Source organism: Mustela nigripes, chromosome X (genome assembly GCF_022355385.1).
Source record: "Mustela nigripes isolate SB6536 chromosome X, MUSNIG.SB6536, whole genome shotgun sequence".
In the NCBI taxonomy this organism is placed as follows: Eukaryota; Metazoa; Chordata; class Mammalia; order Carnivora; family Mustelidae; genus Mustela; species Mustela nigripes.
In genome coordinates this window covers 104143484-104161037 of record NC_081575.1, presented here as the reverse complement: position 1 = coordinate 104161037, position 17554 = coordinate 104143484, and the positions used below count along the sequence as shown (strand labels likewise).

General features: G+C 39.5%; 1 protein-coding gene across 2 annotated transcripts in view; it reads left to right on the top strand.

Moving 5' to 3' along the window:
- The window catches only part of POLA1 (DNA polymerase alpha 1, catalytic subunit), a 311518-nt gene that overhangs the window by 128359 nt on the left and 165605 nt on the right, over positions 1–17554 (top strand). For both annotated transcript variants that reach the window (XM_059385000.1, XM_059385002.1), the window contains exons 30-32: positions 36–168; positions 6318–6449; positions 11471–11645. In XM_059385000.1, the coding sequence (XP_059240983.1) occupies positions 36–168; positions 6318–6449; positions 11471–11645 (440 nt within the window). The remainder of the gene's footprint in view (positions 1–35; positions 169–6317; positions 6450–11470; positions 11646–17554) is intronic.

Genomic DNA, 17554 nt, shown 5'->3' with positions numbered 1-17554 from the left:
ATATTAAAAAAATGAATCCCTCTCTTTCTTTGCAGCTTTGTCATTGGCCAGATTCTTTCTGATCAAAGCCGAGACACTATAGTGGAAAACATTCAGAAGAGGTTAATAGAAATTGGAGAAAATGTGCTAAATGGCAGTGTCCCAGTGAGCCAGTTTGAAATTAACAAGGTAAATGTAGCATTTATTGCCGAGCCCAGCTGCTGCCGTGTGTTTTTCGCCTCCTTCAGCTAGTTGAAGAACCACCTCATCCTTGCAATTGGAATACATTCTAGCTGGTGATGAAAGCTGCTTAACCACTAACTCGCGGATGGACCATTAGCACACCACTCTTCCTCTTCCAGCCGCTGGTGCCGCCATGTCATCCACAGGGGCCTTCTCTCTCTGTTTCTTAGTTGATGGAGGCCTCGTTTCAAGAGATTCTGTGTAGTGATGTAGTTGATGTTTAGGGGACTAGAGAGTATTACCTTCTCCATAGTCCTCCTCATTTATAGTTGTTTGGGAGGATAGACCTGTAAGCTTAGAGAAAGATGGAGATAGAGTGCCTGAGAGAGAGAGAGAGAGAGAGAGAGAGTGTGTGTGTGTGTGTGTGTGTGTGTGTGTGTGTGGCGGGGGGACATTCACAGAAGGTGATCCTTAAAGGTACTGCAATCAGAATGCTTTTTTTGGGACATAGTTCTTTAGAATTAAGATGGCGATAGCATTTTCTTTATAGCCAGAAGACTTGTGCTTTTATTTTCTTTTTCAACTGTGTAATTTAGGCTTGATGGGCAGTCTTAGTTGTTGAAAATGAGGAATAATTTTCCTTACCTAATTTGAAAAATAAAACCTTGGTTTCCAAAGTGCTGTGTAATATAAGATGTTAGATTGCAGATTTCCTTTCTTCCCCCCATTTAAAAAGAGTACCCTTACATATTCAGAAGCTAATTTTGTGAATACCGTTTTACCCATTTTGTGATAAATAGATTACATTGTCAAAGCTGATACAAAAATGGAATTTTAATGAAAAAGAATCTAATGATGACATTAAATAGAAGACTTAGGGTTAAAACTCATTCATGATACCCCTGTGCTAAAGTGATGCTTGTCATTTTTGCATGGTTCCTTACTCTTGAAAACACATTTTTACATTGAAGCAATCACAATATATATTATTTTGAAATCTGTTTTTATTTGACATAAATAGATTGCTCCACATTTCTATATTATCTTTAAAAAGGTTATATTTATCTTATATTTCACTGATATATCTTTATTTAAAATTTCTGTTTGATTATTTACATTATTTTGTATACTGGAAATCACTGTATTGAACATCTTTCTTTCTTTATCTTTTTCCTTTTTGATGAATTATATTAGTTTAGGTTCCTTGAAGTGAATTATTTGAGTTAAAAGATAAGTGTATCTCTATGGTTCTTGCTAAATTGCTTTATAAAAGGGTGATACCCATTGATAAGAACAAAATGTGTGTGCCAGTTTCCCTACAGATTTGCTCCTATTGATGAGCGTTCACTGGTGATAATGTCACTGGTGATATTTAAATGAAATAGTGTTATCATTATGATATGAAACAGTGTCTCACTGTTGCATTTAATTTGCATTTCTTTGGTTTTCAGAGAAGATGAATATTTTCTATGCGTATCCTTAGGATTAGTGTTTATTCTTAGGTGAGTCATTTGTTTCCTACACCTCTACTGTGAGGTCTTTAATGTCACAAAAGAAGACCTTCATTTCTACATGGAAGTACAAAAAAATAGAAGTAAATATAGTAAGAGGACATGTACGTTGGCACTAGCTCTTCACTTGAAACGATGCAGTGTTTACCCATTGGCATGGCATCACTTGGGACATCTAAAAAGTGATTTCCTTTCCAATTTTGTTTGGTCTGTCCCAGAAATGTGCATGAGTTAGAGTTATGACTTCAGTCTTCTTTTGATCAATTTTTGCATCGATTTTGTAGACTATGTCCCTGACATGATCTCTCTTCTTAGAAATGTGGGCCCTCCTTAACAGGGGGTTTCAGGCAGGAGTTGGGAAGGCTGAATCCAAACATGACCGCATTATTGGCAGAAGAACACTGAGCATGTGTCCTCTAGGTCAGTGCGTCCACACTGTCATCTTCTTACAGGAAGGATGCCACCATACCCTGAGGCACTGGCAATCTCCCAAGTGCTAATGAACGGTCTGCAGACAGTCTTGTTATTTTGAACTTTTTACCACTGAAATTGTCAAACTTACTACAAAAGTAGAGAATAGTATTATGAATCCCCATCTGTCCATCATTCAGCATCACTAATCATCAATTTATGGTGACATTATTATTTATAATAATAGTAATACTTAATGTGATTAGGACTGTGCCCTTCATTTTCTGTGGCAGAGCTAAATTGTGACTAACTGTCTTTATATTCTCCATTTCACTTGATGTAGTAGCTGGCAAATAACAGTTGTTAAATAAATATTAAAAGAATTCACTTGTTTTTCTACTCTTCCCATTCATCAAACATGGAGTACTTTTTATGTGCACCATGCTACATTCTGGGATATAAAATTGAATAAACAAATCTTGTTCCATGTTTTACAAGATGGAAATAGTCTTTCAAAGATATTTACTGTCCCATATTTTTATATTTCTTTTTTAATAAAGAAAATGGATTTCTGCAGTGTTGACAGAAGTGCAGTGAGTTCTGATGAAAGGACTATCTATATCATAGTTACTCCTAAGTCTGTTTATGGCAAGCTATTTATGTCAAAGGTGATGTGTCTTGATTAACATTTGTATGAATACTTGCAGTGTTTAAAACTTGTGAGCAATTCAGTTTTTACATTTCATCACTTTCAATGGAGAGTGGAATGGAAGAGTCTATGTATGTGACTAGTTGTGGTTGGTCTTATGAGAGAATATCTGTGTATCTGCAGTTAGGGATATTTTTTGTGATCTCAGAGGGACTGAAAATAGGAGGCTAGCCTAGGGTGGGGGAGTAAAGTGGTGAGATTTGCCTTTGTGGAGATTTTAGTCCTTGTTGTTAAAAACAACTGGAAAACATCATGTGTGATTTTCTGAATTACCGCAATCTTAGCTTAGATATTTTTCATAAAGTAACACAAAGTACTTCACAGCTGATTTGTATAGCCCTGGTTAACTTGAGCCTGAACCACCAGGAAGCATTTTTTAAAAATCAAGCCTTCTAAAACTAGCTTGTACGATCCCCAAATAGCCCCAATCTAATAACTGGAAAGTATATTACATAAAATTCAGAATTTTTAAAAGATTTTATTTATTTATTTGAGAGAGAGAGAATGAAAGAGAGAGCATAGATCATGACCTGAGCCAAAGGTGGTGGCTTAACCAACTGAGCCACCCAGGCCCCCTGAAATTCAGAATTTCTTAATATTGCCCTGGAGTATAGTAAGTTGAGGAAGATATTTTTTTAAGTAGAGTTCTATTGATTAAGGTTTTTATACAATATTATCCATTCAAGTCAATCTAGACTCTGTGTTAAGCAGTTTAGAGGCGAGTCAGATAGAGCATTTCCTAGGCGCTCTCCTGCACTTGAGTGTACGATTTGGAAACTGGACATGACATGGGTATGTGCAGCTGTGTTGGAGGACCTGCTTTATTCTGCTCCAGCAGTTCTCACATTTCCTGGTCTCAGGACACTTGCATACTCTTAAAATAATTGAGGACTGTAAGAGCTTTTGTTTATATGGCCTGTGTTAATATTTACTGTTAGAAATTAAAAACTCAGGAACTTTTAAAGCATTTATGTATTTGTTTAAAAATAGCAATAAACTCAGTTTGTGATTACAAAAATAACATTTTTCCTTGAAAAGTAACTACATATTTCAAAACAAAGAAAAATTAAAGTGGTGGCATCATTTTATAATTTTGCAAATCTGTATAATGTCGTTTGGTAGAAGACATCTGTATCCTTATATCCTCTTGAGTGTCCAGTCTGTCGTGATGTGTGGTTTTGGTTGAAGTATAGGAAGAAAATCCATTTTCACACAAATACATAGTTAGAAAAGGAAATATTTCAGGACTTTTTTTCAGATAGTTGTATATATTCTTCTTTGATTCTACACCAGTATTATCTAAGTGGCATTTTCATAAATATTATTTTAATGTGAAAATCTGAAACCTAATCCATGAACTTTCCATACTCTCACATGAAAGTCTTTTGGTCTGTGTTATACTTGGAATAGATATTTTACTGATGCATGACATAATGCTTTGGTCATTTGTGAAATGATAGTTACCTGGGTTTTACAGATCTTCCAAATATTGATGCATTTCATTGTACATTATCAAAAATCACATTTTAAAGTATTCCTACATATATCATCAGAAAAGTCTTTAAGTATTTAGAAGCCGTCAAGCTCACACACATGCCAACAAGTTTTCTATAATTCTAATTTGTGCTTCAAAGGTTGAATTTTATCACAGGCAGGGTGTCCTGCATTTGTTATTCTTGAAGTTGCAGGCTCACTCTGTTCTTTTTTGAGAAATTGTTTGCCATTGAGGCACCTGGGTGGCTTAGTCGGTTTAGCGTCTGCCTTCAGCTGGGGTCATGATCTCAGGTTCCTGGGATGGAGCCCCATGTCAGGCTCCCTGCTCAGTGGGGAATCTGGTTCTCCCTCTCCCTCTGCCCCTCCCCCCTGCTCGTGCTCTCTCTCTCTCTCTCTCTCTCTCTCTCAAAAATAAGTAAATAAAATCTTTTAAAAATAAAAAAATTATCTGCCAAAAACTCATGTTTGAATAGCAGTAGCTGGCCTATCATGCTTGCAAGGAAGAATTATGTTCTGTGAACAAGGCAGCTGGTTCAGTTGCACAAGTGCTTTTTCTCGAGCAAACTTCATTCTTCAGTATACATTAGACATGTCTTGTGTGTACTTCTTATTTTGTCCCACAAAATACTAGCCTTTTCTGTTCAGGGTCAGGAGCTTAAAAAACTAATGTTTGCTCTTCCATGAAGGGCATTCTTTAGTGAAATTGGCACGTGCGCTTGCTTTGTGTGTGTGTGTGTGTATCTCTTTCTCTCTCTGTCTCTCTCTCTGAGTGTGTGGTGGTGAAGAATACAAGTGGTAGGTAGCATAGTTCGGTGTGGCTGCCCTGATTCGTGTTTATGAGACGTGAGAACTTTTACCTACCATTGCTTCTGCATCACCCATGCAAACAGTATTGTCAGGATGATAAATTTGACCTCTTGACTCCCTGAAAGGCTATCTGGAGCCCTAAGGGTTCTGCAGACCACATTGAGGTGATCTAGTCATGTGGGGCACCCTGCCCCTGCCCTTCCTCTTGTCTTTTGAAACCAACCACGAGGCTACCCTTTGTGCATACTGAGTTCCAGTCTGATGGACTGTATTTTGTGTTACCTCTTGGTTAACTTTTGCTTTTATCACTACCCAGAATGTTCTTGCTCCCGTCACCTTTTCTTAAAATCCTCTTTTTCTTCACATGCCAGCTCAAGTTTTTTACTTCTGTGATTTCTGCTCTTGGATGGAAGTGATCTTTGCCTCTCTAAACTCTCTCCCTAACACTGTTCACATGTCCCTTATGGCACATGTGGCTTATTTTAGAGATTTTATTTGCAGAATGAGGAATCATCTACTAATAGCAGATGACCTAGGACCAGTGACTGTTTACTCATCTCACAATACTTTACAGTGCTTGAACTTAGTGAATTATTGCAGAGTGAACGAAATAATTCTGCCAACATTTGGTTGTTGCTGTTTACCAGGAATCGTTATGAGCACTGAGTACTGCAAGCCAGGCTGATATTGTCCCTGTGCTCGTAGGGCTTACTTTCTCATTGAAACTCGTTCTTCCTGCCTTTATAGAACTTAAATTAACAGTGTGAATAAATCCACCGATTTCTTGTACCTTTGAGATTTATTTAGGCTAGAGGGGCCTTTGAGAAAGAGATCAGTAAGTCAGAGTAGCCTATCTACATCAGTCCTTACTAACCACTTAATTCAGTGAGGGAATTGCAGGCATTAAGAGAAACTGAAGACTAGATAGAAAACTGAATTTTTATCGTCTAAATTTTTTTATATGCAAGTATTATGTACCATGGCCCATAAACTTCTCTTTCTTTTTTGCTAGAGTTGTATCTAGTTATATTAGTAAATGAAGGGAGGAGCCTTGAGGATGGAATGTCTAAAGACTGTGGCACTGTTTTCTATATACAGCGTTTGTCCTTTTTATGTTTATGTGTCAGATAGGATTCTAGGAAAGATGTGTTTAGTGTATATCTGTGTGAGAAGGGTTTTATTTTAATGTTTGGGGCTTTTGGTTTCCTCATTTTCTCTTTTAGGCATTGACAAAGGATCCCCAGGATTATCCTGATAAAAAAAGTCTACCTCATGTACACGTTGCCCTCTGGATGAATTCTCAAGGAGGCAGAAAGGTGAAAGCTGGAGATACCGTGTCGTACGTCATCTGTCAGGTAAACTGTAGCAATTAATAAGACTCCTGGACCCCATAACCCAAAGTAAAACTCAGATCACCACAGTGTCTTATTTAATGGTCTTCCAAATAATTGATGTTGTAAAGAGATTGGTTAATCTGGTTGGTTTTATAACATCTGAAGCATTAGAGATATGGTGTATTTTGCTAAAATGTTCATAAAACCTTTAAGACCAGTGTCCTGGTTTACTGAAATTGTTTTGGTGAGACAGATGCATAACAGTAGGTACTGTTTCAACCCTTAATTAACTTAAGTGAAAAATGTATGTAAATTTGGTCATATGTCCAGCAGTAGTCCATTATCATTTCTTTTGCCACAGATTCCAATATGAATATTTAGAATAAGAGAGTAAATACATTTTCCCTAGCTTATGTTCTAAGAGTTACTTAAGAAAAATGTGAAGTTAATATGGAGAAAGGTACGAGACCCCCAAAAACATGCCTTAGGAAGAAAACGCAAATGATCTCACCGGTTTGTTTGTTGTATTTTGAGTGGAAGGGGGCCTAGAACCCACCTCCTTGCCTTATGCCTCTTCTGTGTGGCATATCTGAGGAACCTCTACCGTTTCTGGAACACAGGTTTAAACCACTAACCAGTTTTTTTGGAGAGTAGCATGCCTCTGACAGGGATGAGGAGAGAGGGTAGGACAAGAGAGCAGGTTTTTTTCTTTGAACGCACTTAACTCCAGTTGGAACAAAGGAGAAGTCTCATCTCTTCCTTTTGGGGAAAAAAAAGTCACAGCCTCTATCCAAATTCTTTAAAATTTCTGTGTTGTGGTATACTTACCAAAAGGCATAATTCATCTGTGTTATAAGACTTACTTTTTAATTAATTAATTATTGCATTTTGTTATTACTGTAAAAAAAAATTAGATAAGCCTTAAATTTCATTGCATTATGATTGATCTTTGTCAAACTATAATCAGTGTGTTTTTAAATCATAGTCTTTTCAGAATTTAAAAATTATCTGCTAATATCTGCTCGGTACTGTGGATGATGTACATAACAAATGATTTAAGTACATGGACAGGAATCAGCACTTGACTCTGTCTCCCTCCTAGGGTTACCCTTGATTAAGAACTGTTACAGAAAGCCAATTCCTGCAGGAAAATATTTCCATAAATGTCTGACTCGCTCAAGCCCTTAATGTGCTTTGCATATTGCCTCTGACAAGTCTCATCTCAAAAAAACAATTTTCATATTATGCAAATAAAGATTTTGGTAAATAGGCTAGCTTTTTTTCACTTGTGACTTAACATACATGGAAAAGCTCTTGGATTATTAATGACAGGAGCAGATGGCAATATAGCTTTGAAAAATTAAATAGGTTCCATGAAATAACATCTAATAATGAAATCCAGTCACAATTATGTTTTGGCTAAATCTGGAATGGAGATGTATGGTAGTGTGATCGATAGATTTAAAAGTCTAGGTTATGTTCCTTGGTGTCTAGATATTGGGTATTATGATCTCTTTTTCCCAGGTCTTATTGAGCTAGTAAAGCTCAAAAATTGCTGATGCTGATACAGTACAATAAATCCAGTTTGATGTGTTTTCAACATTTTCCCCATCCACTGGTGCTAGGCCTTAACTTTCTTGCTTCTTAAAGCTATAGTTCGTGTTTCTTTTTGTTTATGCAACTCATTGTATACCAAGAAAAGCTGTGGGACTTTTTTTTTAAGGTTTTATTTATTTATTTATCTGACAGAGAAAGTGAGATCCCAAGTAGGCAGAGAGGCAGGCAGAGTTGGGGGGGTGGGGACTGGGGAAGCAGGCTCCCCACTGAGCAGAGAGCCCACTGCAGGGCTCGATCCCCAGACCCTGAGACCATGACCTGAATTGAAGGCAGAGGCTTAACCCACTGAGCCACCCAGGTGCTCTGAAAAGCTGTAGGACTTGAATTTGCCTCTGTCCCCTAACAGTGGGCCAGGCCCACTTTGAGCACATTTGTGAGCCAAAGCTCCCTACCTCTTTTGCTTTTAAGCACTCAAATTATTCTGTTTCTTAACACAGCCATATTTTTAGAATTTTTTTTTAAATGTATGATGATACACTTTGAAAAGAACAATACTGCTCTAAGCAAAGGTGCCCTCCACAAATAGCCTGTTTCCTAGACAGGTTCTGTTTTGTTTGAAATTTATATTTAGACTGTAATACTCTAGTGATAATTTATTCTGACTCTACATTCAGATGAGTTCAGAGAGTAATTTTTTTGGTGTCAGATTTACATTGTAGTCCTTCAATTTGTAAAACCTATGTGATTTGCTGAGACTTAGATCAACTTCCACTTGTTGGTTAAGTTTTAAGCCTCAATTATTAGTAACTTTCATTAGACATAATAGCATAAGGTGTGCCTTTAACATAATTGTTTTAAGGGGGCCACTTGTCACCCATTAACTTTTTTCCATTAGTTTCCTACTAAAGATGATGACATAGTTTTGCAGTCAAATGCTCTACCACTGAGCTATACCCCCAACGACATAGTTTTGAATGAATTGACTGCACCTGGTTGTCTCTGTGAAGTATGTACTTTGTGAAGTTCACAAATTAACTACATAGGCTCTTCAAGGAAGACCAACATCGCTTCTTAATCTGATTTTAAAGGTGTACACCATGCGTTATTGCATATATCATCAGATCTTGCTAGGTTTGAGAATTAGGTCTGTGAGAGATATATGTTATGTCATGGCCTGGATGTTTTTCCAACATAGCACAGCAAAACCTGTCTTAACAATTCTTTTGACTTTAGTCATGTTTGGGCTCAGATTTTTTAAATACAATAAGAAATATGGTTGGGTCAGTGTTAAAACTGGTCCTTCGTGTGGTTATTTAAAATAAAAACTTTCTTAACTGAGGATATGCTTAGAAATTTTCAACTGCTTTTTTAAAAAACTTGACTTACTGTGAGAACATCATATATTGATATATTGGAAAGTACCTCACATGCTTTTAAAAGAATTTGGCTGTAGAAATTTGATTTTCTTCAAAGATATTATTTATTTATTTGAGAGAGAGTGAGTGAGGAAGCACAAGTTGGAGAGAGGGGCAAAGGGAGGGAAAAGCAGACTCCGTGCTTAGCGGAGAACCTGATGGGGAACTCGATCCCAGGACCCTGAGATCATGACCTGAGTCAAAAGGCAGACACTTAACTGAGTGAGCCACCCAGGTGCCCTTGTGTAAATTTGATTTTTATTCACCATTACAAAATGGTAAACTTAACATTGCTATATAATCTTTATTTTGGGGGGATCAGAGAGAGAATCTCAAGCAGGCTGTACACCTAGCGCAGAGCACAATGCGGGGCTCGATCTCCTGACCCCGAGATCATGACCTAAGTTGAAATCAGGATTCAAATGCTCAACTGACTGAGCTACCCAGGCAACCCTCAGTATTGCTAGGACAGACCAGCTTATTTTTTTTTTAAAGATTTTTTATTTTTATTTATTTGAAACACAGAGAGATCACAAGTATGCAGAGAGGCAGGCATAGAGAAAGAGAGGAGAAAGCAGGCTCCCCGCTGAGCAGAGAGCCCTATGCGGGCCTCGATCCCAGGACCCTGAGGTCATGACTTGAGCTGAAGCTAGAGGCTTAACCCACTGAGCCACCCAGGCGCCCAGGACAGACCAGTTAAAAAAAAAAAAACAACAGTCCTGTAAATTGATCAGGTTTCCGGTGTTAGTTAGTGAAGTCAGTCTGAATATAGTTGAAGTGTGTAAAGACACTGCCCAGGGATTTTTCACCCTCTATTTGTCATTGACTGTCATCTTACGCCCATCTACTAATTCAGACTTCGCAAAGGGCAACAATTAAAGGTGATGAATTCTGCCTAATTTCTTTTACTGTGTTGTGAACTCCTGAAATAATTATTTGATAAGTCTTTTAATCCACGGTTTGCTTTCTAAGTATTTCATTATATCCTAGACCATGTAGGACCTTGATAAACATCCTCGTTTGTTTCCATCAAGACCCTTGCCAGAGAAGGAGGTCCCTGCCTCTAGTCTGAAGATAGCAGTGTGCGAGTAGCCTCTGCTTTGGGCTGGGTCCTGAGCTGAGAAGGGGCCGATTGTAGCAAGAATGAAAGAATAGGGTTTATGCTATCTGTTTTTCAGAGCAGCTTAGCACTGCGAATAGTCAAAATTGACTAGTCTGAATATTAAGTTCTGTTGTTGTAGATAAAGAAGGGTGGGGTGAGTTGTCAGATGTTGGCCCAGTATGTGATAACTTTTTTTTGAATCACAGATGATGGTGACCTTACCCACAGGGCTGTATATGGACCAGTTACATAGAATTACACAACTTTATTAAGAGGAAACCTTTGAAAAGATCCTCTTCAACCCATCTTCCTTTCCTTTCCTTGAGGAGAACCATGTAAACAGTGCAAAATGGCATATCCTTCATTCCACTGGCCAAATATTTTGCTTCTAGAGCATTACCACTCCACCACGATAGCTCATTAATTTTATTTCTATCTATTATATCTTGTATATAAGTTACTACTCTGTGGGTTTCATACTCTTTCTTTCCCCTTGCTCATTTGCTTTTCAATACATAAAAAATATGACCCCTGGGGCCCTTTAAGATGAGATTATGACTAGAATTCTCGCATGAAGGGATTGTATTAAAAGGACCACCCATATTTTTTCTCATCATTCCTAAAAGACCTTTCTGACTAGACTAGTAGTTAGCAAGTCTTCCAGTGTGCTTCTGTGAGATGGCAGGTGGAATTATTTAATCTAGTCATGCCATCTTGTTGGTTTCATGTTTCAACAAAAAATAGAACGCAACACATGCTGGATTTACATTCTTGGACAGTGGGTGACGTGTTTTCCTTGACCTTCTACTCTTAGATACATACGAAATGTTCACCAATAGGTCAAAAGGACTTTTTGGTGTTTGGAATGAATATATAAAATTTGATTCATCGTCCCTCTTTTGGGGCAAGCATGTTTATAGTGTGACTGAATTTCCTACAGCTTTACCTGTACCTATGTCCTTTTGTAGGATGGGTCAAACCTCACTGCAGGTCAGAGGGCCTATGCACCTGAGCAGCTACAGAAACAGGACAATTTAACTATTGACACCCAGTACTACCTGGCTCAGCAGATCCACCCAGTCGTGGCTCGGATCTGTGAGCCAATAGATGGAATTGATGCTGTCCTCATTGCAACATGGTTAGGTAAGTGCCGCCAGCTCACATAGGCTTTTAGCTGGCTTTGCCAGCACCCACAGTCATCCCTCACCTGTTGTGAGCCTTGTTTATGGGTATGGTGTGTGTTGAGCACTTCTTTGCTTGTAGTTGGGCATTTATTTTTGTGCCTGGTTGGTTAATGTCTACTTCTCTTCATAGACTGTGGACCCCGTATGCTTCCTACCTCTATAGCCGTGTGCCTGCCCCACAGTAGGCACTCCGTCAGTAAATGCCAAGGGAAGAAAGGGAAGGCAAGAGAAGGAATGAAGACATTTTAGCCACAGTTACAGGGTCTGAGCTTACATTGTTGTGGCTTTAATTGGTGAACTTCCATTAATAAGGAGATTGATGGTATTGTCATGGTTTATCTTGTCTCTGTCTCTAAATGTATTTTTGTATAAAGTGAGAATACGCAGCTTTTTTAACATTAAAAAGTTTAATTTTTAGTATTCGTTTCCCTGTGAGTATCCTATTCTTGCTTTATTTTAAATTCTTTGAAAACTAGACATGCTGTTACCTTCCAGGAATTAGCTGATTCCTAATTTCTCATCATCCCAAGAGGTGCTGGTCAACTCTAAAACCTCAGCATTTTTTAACTTTTTGCTATGGCACCAGATAGTTATCTCATGCTTAGAAATATATTTCATTACTTGCTCTGATTTCATTTCTGGATGACCAGCATGTCAAGAGTTACATTGATTTAAGATGTCTACTCTATCCCATTTTATGCAAAGATGAATATTTTTAGAATACTGCCCAATAAAGTCGTTAGATGGCACCTCACTTCCTATAAGTCTCACAGTCTTTAACTCTGGCAGTTGCAAACTCTGACTCTGGAACTCAAACCTGTATTTCTAGCCTTCTTTCTTAATCGGTGTACTTAGGGATCCCCTAAATAAGTCATTGCTCATTCTGTCCCTGCTTCATGGAAAATTCTCCCCCTCTTCTCATTAAAATGTCTGGCTTAGACATGGGCTTTGACCCCATAGGGACTTGGGTTTATATGCTGGTTCTGCTATTCACAAGCTCTGTGGCTTTTGCAAACCTCTAAACCTTGATCTAAGCCTTGGTTTTTGGAATTGTAAACTGCAGTTGCTCTGTGGGAGCAGGAGAATGATGCACGTGCAGTGCTTGGCGCAGGCCTGGAGCAGAAAGATTACTCAGTGTGTGTTGTTAGCAGCCACTTCCCACTCTCTTGCCAGGCTTCTGCATACGTGTGTCCACTCTCCTCCAGTCCATACGATTTGTACATAGTTTCACTGAAAAGAATGAAATCTTGCCATTTGCAACGACACGGCCGGAGCTAGAGAGTATTGTGCTAAGCGAAGTAAGTCAGAGAAAGACAAATACCGTATGATTCTACTCATGTGGAATTTAAGAAACAAAACAGATGAACATATGGGAAGAGGAGGAAAAAAAGAGGGAAGCAAACTGTAATAGATTTGTAGTGATAGAGAACTGAGGGTCGATGGACGGAGGTAGGTGGGGAATGGGCTAGATGGGTGATGGGTATTAAGGAGGATGATTGTGTTGAGCGCTGGGTGTTGTATGTAAGCGATGGATCACTGAATTCTACTCCCGAAACCAATATGACACTATATGTTAACTAACTAGAATTTGAAAAAAAAAACTGAAAAGGAAACATCTGTACATAGTTAGTGCTCACTATGCATGTGTGGACTGGGATTGGACACATGAATAAGTCATGTTTGCCATCCTGTCCCTGCTGAGTATTTTTCTGAGTTCCTGCCTGTCAGCCCTGACTCCCCTACCCCCACCATTGTCTTCTCTGGAAGTAGAAACTCATTTTTGATATTTGCCTAAGCAAAACTTAATGAGGAAGATAAAATCTGCTACCCAAATCGTCCAAAATGTGTTCTCCAAGTTGAGTTGTGTTTGATGACGCTTATACATCCTCAGCTGGGAGGAGGGGAGTGTAAATGCTCAATACTTCTTAGCTTCTTCCTTATTTCTTGCCCCTTCCTTGGGTGCTTACTCTGTGGGATACTGTAATAAGTACTTTGCATATGTTATCTAATTTAATCTTTGCACCAGCCTTCTATTCATCCCATCTTACAGGGAAGGAAGCCAAGGCTTAGAAAGATCGCTAACTTGGTCTTGTTGCATAGCTAGTAAGTGGCTGGCTGTGGTCAGATGGAGACCCAGCTGTCCATGACTCCACATCTTGTGCTCCTCACCACTGTGCTGAACACACTACTTCCTGTTCTTCGCTCTGAGAGCCTCCAACAGAGGTCCCTAAGCAGGCGTGGATGTGAAGTAGTGGGAGCTTCATTTTCTTTACATTCCCTCTTCTCCCCACTGCACCCCCTGGACCAGTAGCCACCGCCTCCCTGGCCCCCAGCATAAGCACCCAAACCCCCTGAGTGGAGCCATTTCTCTAAAGAGTACATCTCCACAGTTTTTCTGTTTGCATCACCAAGAACCTGGCCTAGAGACTGAGTGCTACCCTTCACTTCCTTGGTTTTAAATTTCCCAGTGGCCCATTGCTGAGTAGGACTAGACGGAACAAGCGCCATCTCACGAGGGACATGTCAAAGTAAGAGCACAGCCTTGTGGCTGAGCCAGAGAGCGGTCGAGTGAAGGGTGGTGGAGGCTGCCCAGGGGTAGCCTGATGCCTGCTCAACACTGGTCACAGAGGGGACCACACTGATTCTGTTGGTTGTAGAGTCAGATTTAAGATAACTACAAATTAAACAGTGGGCAGATTTTGACTTGCTTAAGGACAAACTTTATCCTAATTGCAGCTGCCTTATAGGACCAGTTTTCAAAAATGATTTTCAAAGCTGGTAGCCTCATGAGGCTGGTCTTCAGAGGGTTCATGTTATTACTGACCAGTCTCAGTCCACAGTGGGAGCCGTCCATGCTTGTGCACAGTCTTGCCCGGTCCCCCTCTGCCACCGCCCCCTCTTGATGCCAGGTAGCCAGTCAGAGCTCCTGGAAAAATCTGTGTCTTCAGCTCTCAAGCAGTTACAGCTACACACCTTTTTATCTTTTTCTGATTTTTATCTTTTGCCACTCGATAGCAGTTCTTACAATGAGGACCTGTAAAGTTGTCTTCACTGTGCCATCCCCTGCTCCCCTATTTGGCCGCTTCTCCTGCTGTACCTCCTGCCATGACCAGCGGTATTCACCCATCTACAGGCATTAGTGCAAAATCCTGGAGTCCTTTCTCTCTCCCTTTGTTCCCATACGAGGTCCATGTTAGTGGATTGCAGGACAGCAAGTGCCAGTTACCATAAGGATCTGTAGAAAACGTGAAGGTCTCCAGGCAGCTCTTTGCAGGCATTTGCTTCCTACCCTATGCCAGAGCCACATTGTGATCTGCATCCTTTATTCCTCCACCCCAAGTCAAAAACCATGGTGGCTGTTCTTCACTAGAGGATTTGAAGCCCCTGTTACCAGTTCTCACTTAGCCTGTGGTTTTAGAGAGAAGGAGGGAGGAGGTGGGAAAGTGGTGGGGAAGTAAAGGGAGTGTTAGGGGGTACATGGTTTCTAAGAGGTGCAAGCTGTAGGCATAAAATTACTGTAATTTGTTTTTAAAATTCTAAATCTGTTTTCTTTATATAAAAAAAACTGCAGTTAGTGAACTGACACTGTTAAATAAGTTGAAGTGTACAAATGTATACATAAAATACAAGCCCTCCAACTGCCTAATCACAGACATAAAATAATTCTCTTGCTTTTAATGTAGTTTTTATCTTTGACTAATGAAATGTATTACAGTGTTGAAACTTCAGTGAAGTTTGATACTTTGTCCTTTTAGTCAGTACAAAGAAATCAGGAATAATGGCATAATTTCATTTAGGAAAATTATTAAGTTCATGATTTTTTATTTTTAAGACTCTTTTGTGGAGAACAAGTATATTTTTCAGCTACCTTTTTCTTTTTCTATTGCTTTTATACTGCTTTCTTGAAATGAAAGGCAAGCATCAAGTGTTGGTTTTATCCTGTGGCTTCACTTTGGAAATTCTCCGACTATTTTTCTCCCTATCAAGACACCTCCTGAAGTCTGTCTGGTGGCATGTTGCATGGCCAGGTGTTCTGTATGGGAAGGCCATTTTAGTGAAAGGGAGAGAGGATAGTCTATTAAATAAGTGAATGAATAAGTGTGTTGAATTGAAGGAGAATAATTTGTTCTCTCTAATAACTAATGGTCCTCATTATCCCACAGTAAAATGTGTATCATTTTTCTGAAACCCATGTAAGATTATTACTGTTGGGCTTAAATAAAGCAAAATTTTACTCTTTTCCGTCTGTGAATGGAAAAAAAATATAGTATTACTCTTCTTACACAATAGCCCAATGGGAAACATGGCCACTAAAACTTGGAACTCTTAGCTTTTGTTCTCCAGATCGTAGGGTTTTTTCTCCTCTCTTGTTCTAATGAAAACTCTTTATCGTCTGTGGAGAAAATATTCACAGTGTGCTTCAGCATTCAAATAGTCTTCTGTCCCTGGCAAAACAGGCCAGTGATAAGGATAGTCTAAAGTTCATCCTTGAATTTCATCCATTAATAAATTTATATTTCATGCATAACAGTACTTAGAATTACATAATTCATCCAATGAACAGTGATTTGTGTAATAGCTGTCAAGTATATTTCTTCCTGTCACTGGTAGATTGCAGGCACTTGGCTAGCTGGGCAGTTTTCTCACTGGTCCTGAGAAACTGGATTTTGGGAGAACATGAGAATTTAGAATTTAATCTCTGAAAGTAGGGCTTAACAGAAGACAACAGGGTTAACCCAGGGTCTTCCTGGATTAAATCGGAAAGTAAAGATTCCCTTTATAAAAAATGGTCCCATACCACAGGGGTTACAGAAGGCATTTTTTTTGTCAATAGACAGGATCCAGTAATATCCAAGAAAAAGTGCAGCAGCAGGCCAAGCAGTATTGGAGGTGCTTTTAGCAGGCCCAGGGAGACAGACGTACAAAAGATGCTGGGGGGAGGGTGGGTAGGACACAGGTGGTTGGGAATAGGGTGATAGCACCCGCACATGCCTCAGGTATTTCTTTGTGATAAGACTCTCGCCTTTTTCACAGTTAAGCTCTTAGAAGGATGTACACACATGACCATCATTTGCAAACCTTAAATATTTTCTATACCATAATTAATAAAATTTTAAAGATCACACCAGATGCAAAACAGGATCTTATCTTGTCAGCCGATAAGAACCATCTCTTCCAGGATGGAGCGCCATTCATTCCATTCACGTCATCAAATGGATCACACTCCCAGCCCACTTTTGTATTCATTGAATAAATTAATGTTGAAGACCTGCTGTGCTCAGCATCATAGTGGGCATTGTGAGGGAGATGAAGATGAGTAAGCCATGGCTCCTTCACTCAAATTACAGCCCAGTCCATTTGTCGATTTCACTGTTGTGGGGAAGTCTAGTGGACAGTACAGTTCGTGTCCCAAAAGAGGTAAAATAGAGGATTTCAGGTACTCAGGGGAAGCAGAGACCACTTGTGGCTGGGGCCAGCAGGGAAGAGTTTATGAAGGTGTTGGGATTTGGGGCATCATGGGAATGCACTTTGAAGAAGCCAGTGTGGCCTTGGGAATGGTTGCCTGCTCCCACCTTTCATTAGATCTTCTAGCCCATTGCTGAACGGCCGGGGCCCCAACCTCCACGCTGGTGACCCAGGCCATCTCAGCCACTCCATGTGGCACATGAGGGCCTACAGTGACACTGCTCACCTAAGTCAGGCAAGAGACCATGGAGACTTTGAGCCAAGCTGGGGCATGTTTAGGATAATCACTGGGACTATAATACTGTCCTGGTTTTTTTTTTTTTTTTTTTTTAAAGTTTTTTTTTTTTTTTTGACAGAGAGAAATCACAAGTAGATGGAGAGGCAGGCAGAGAGAGAGAGAGA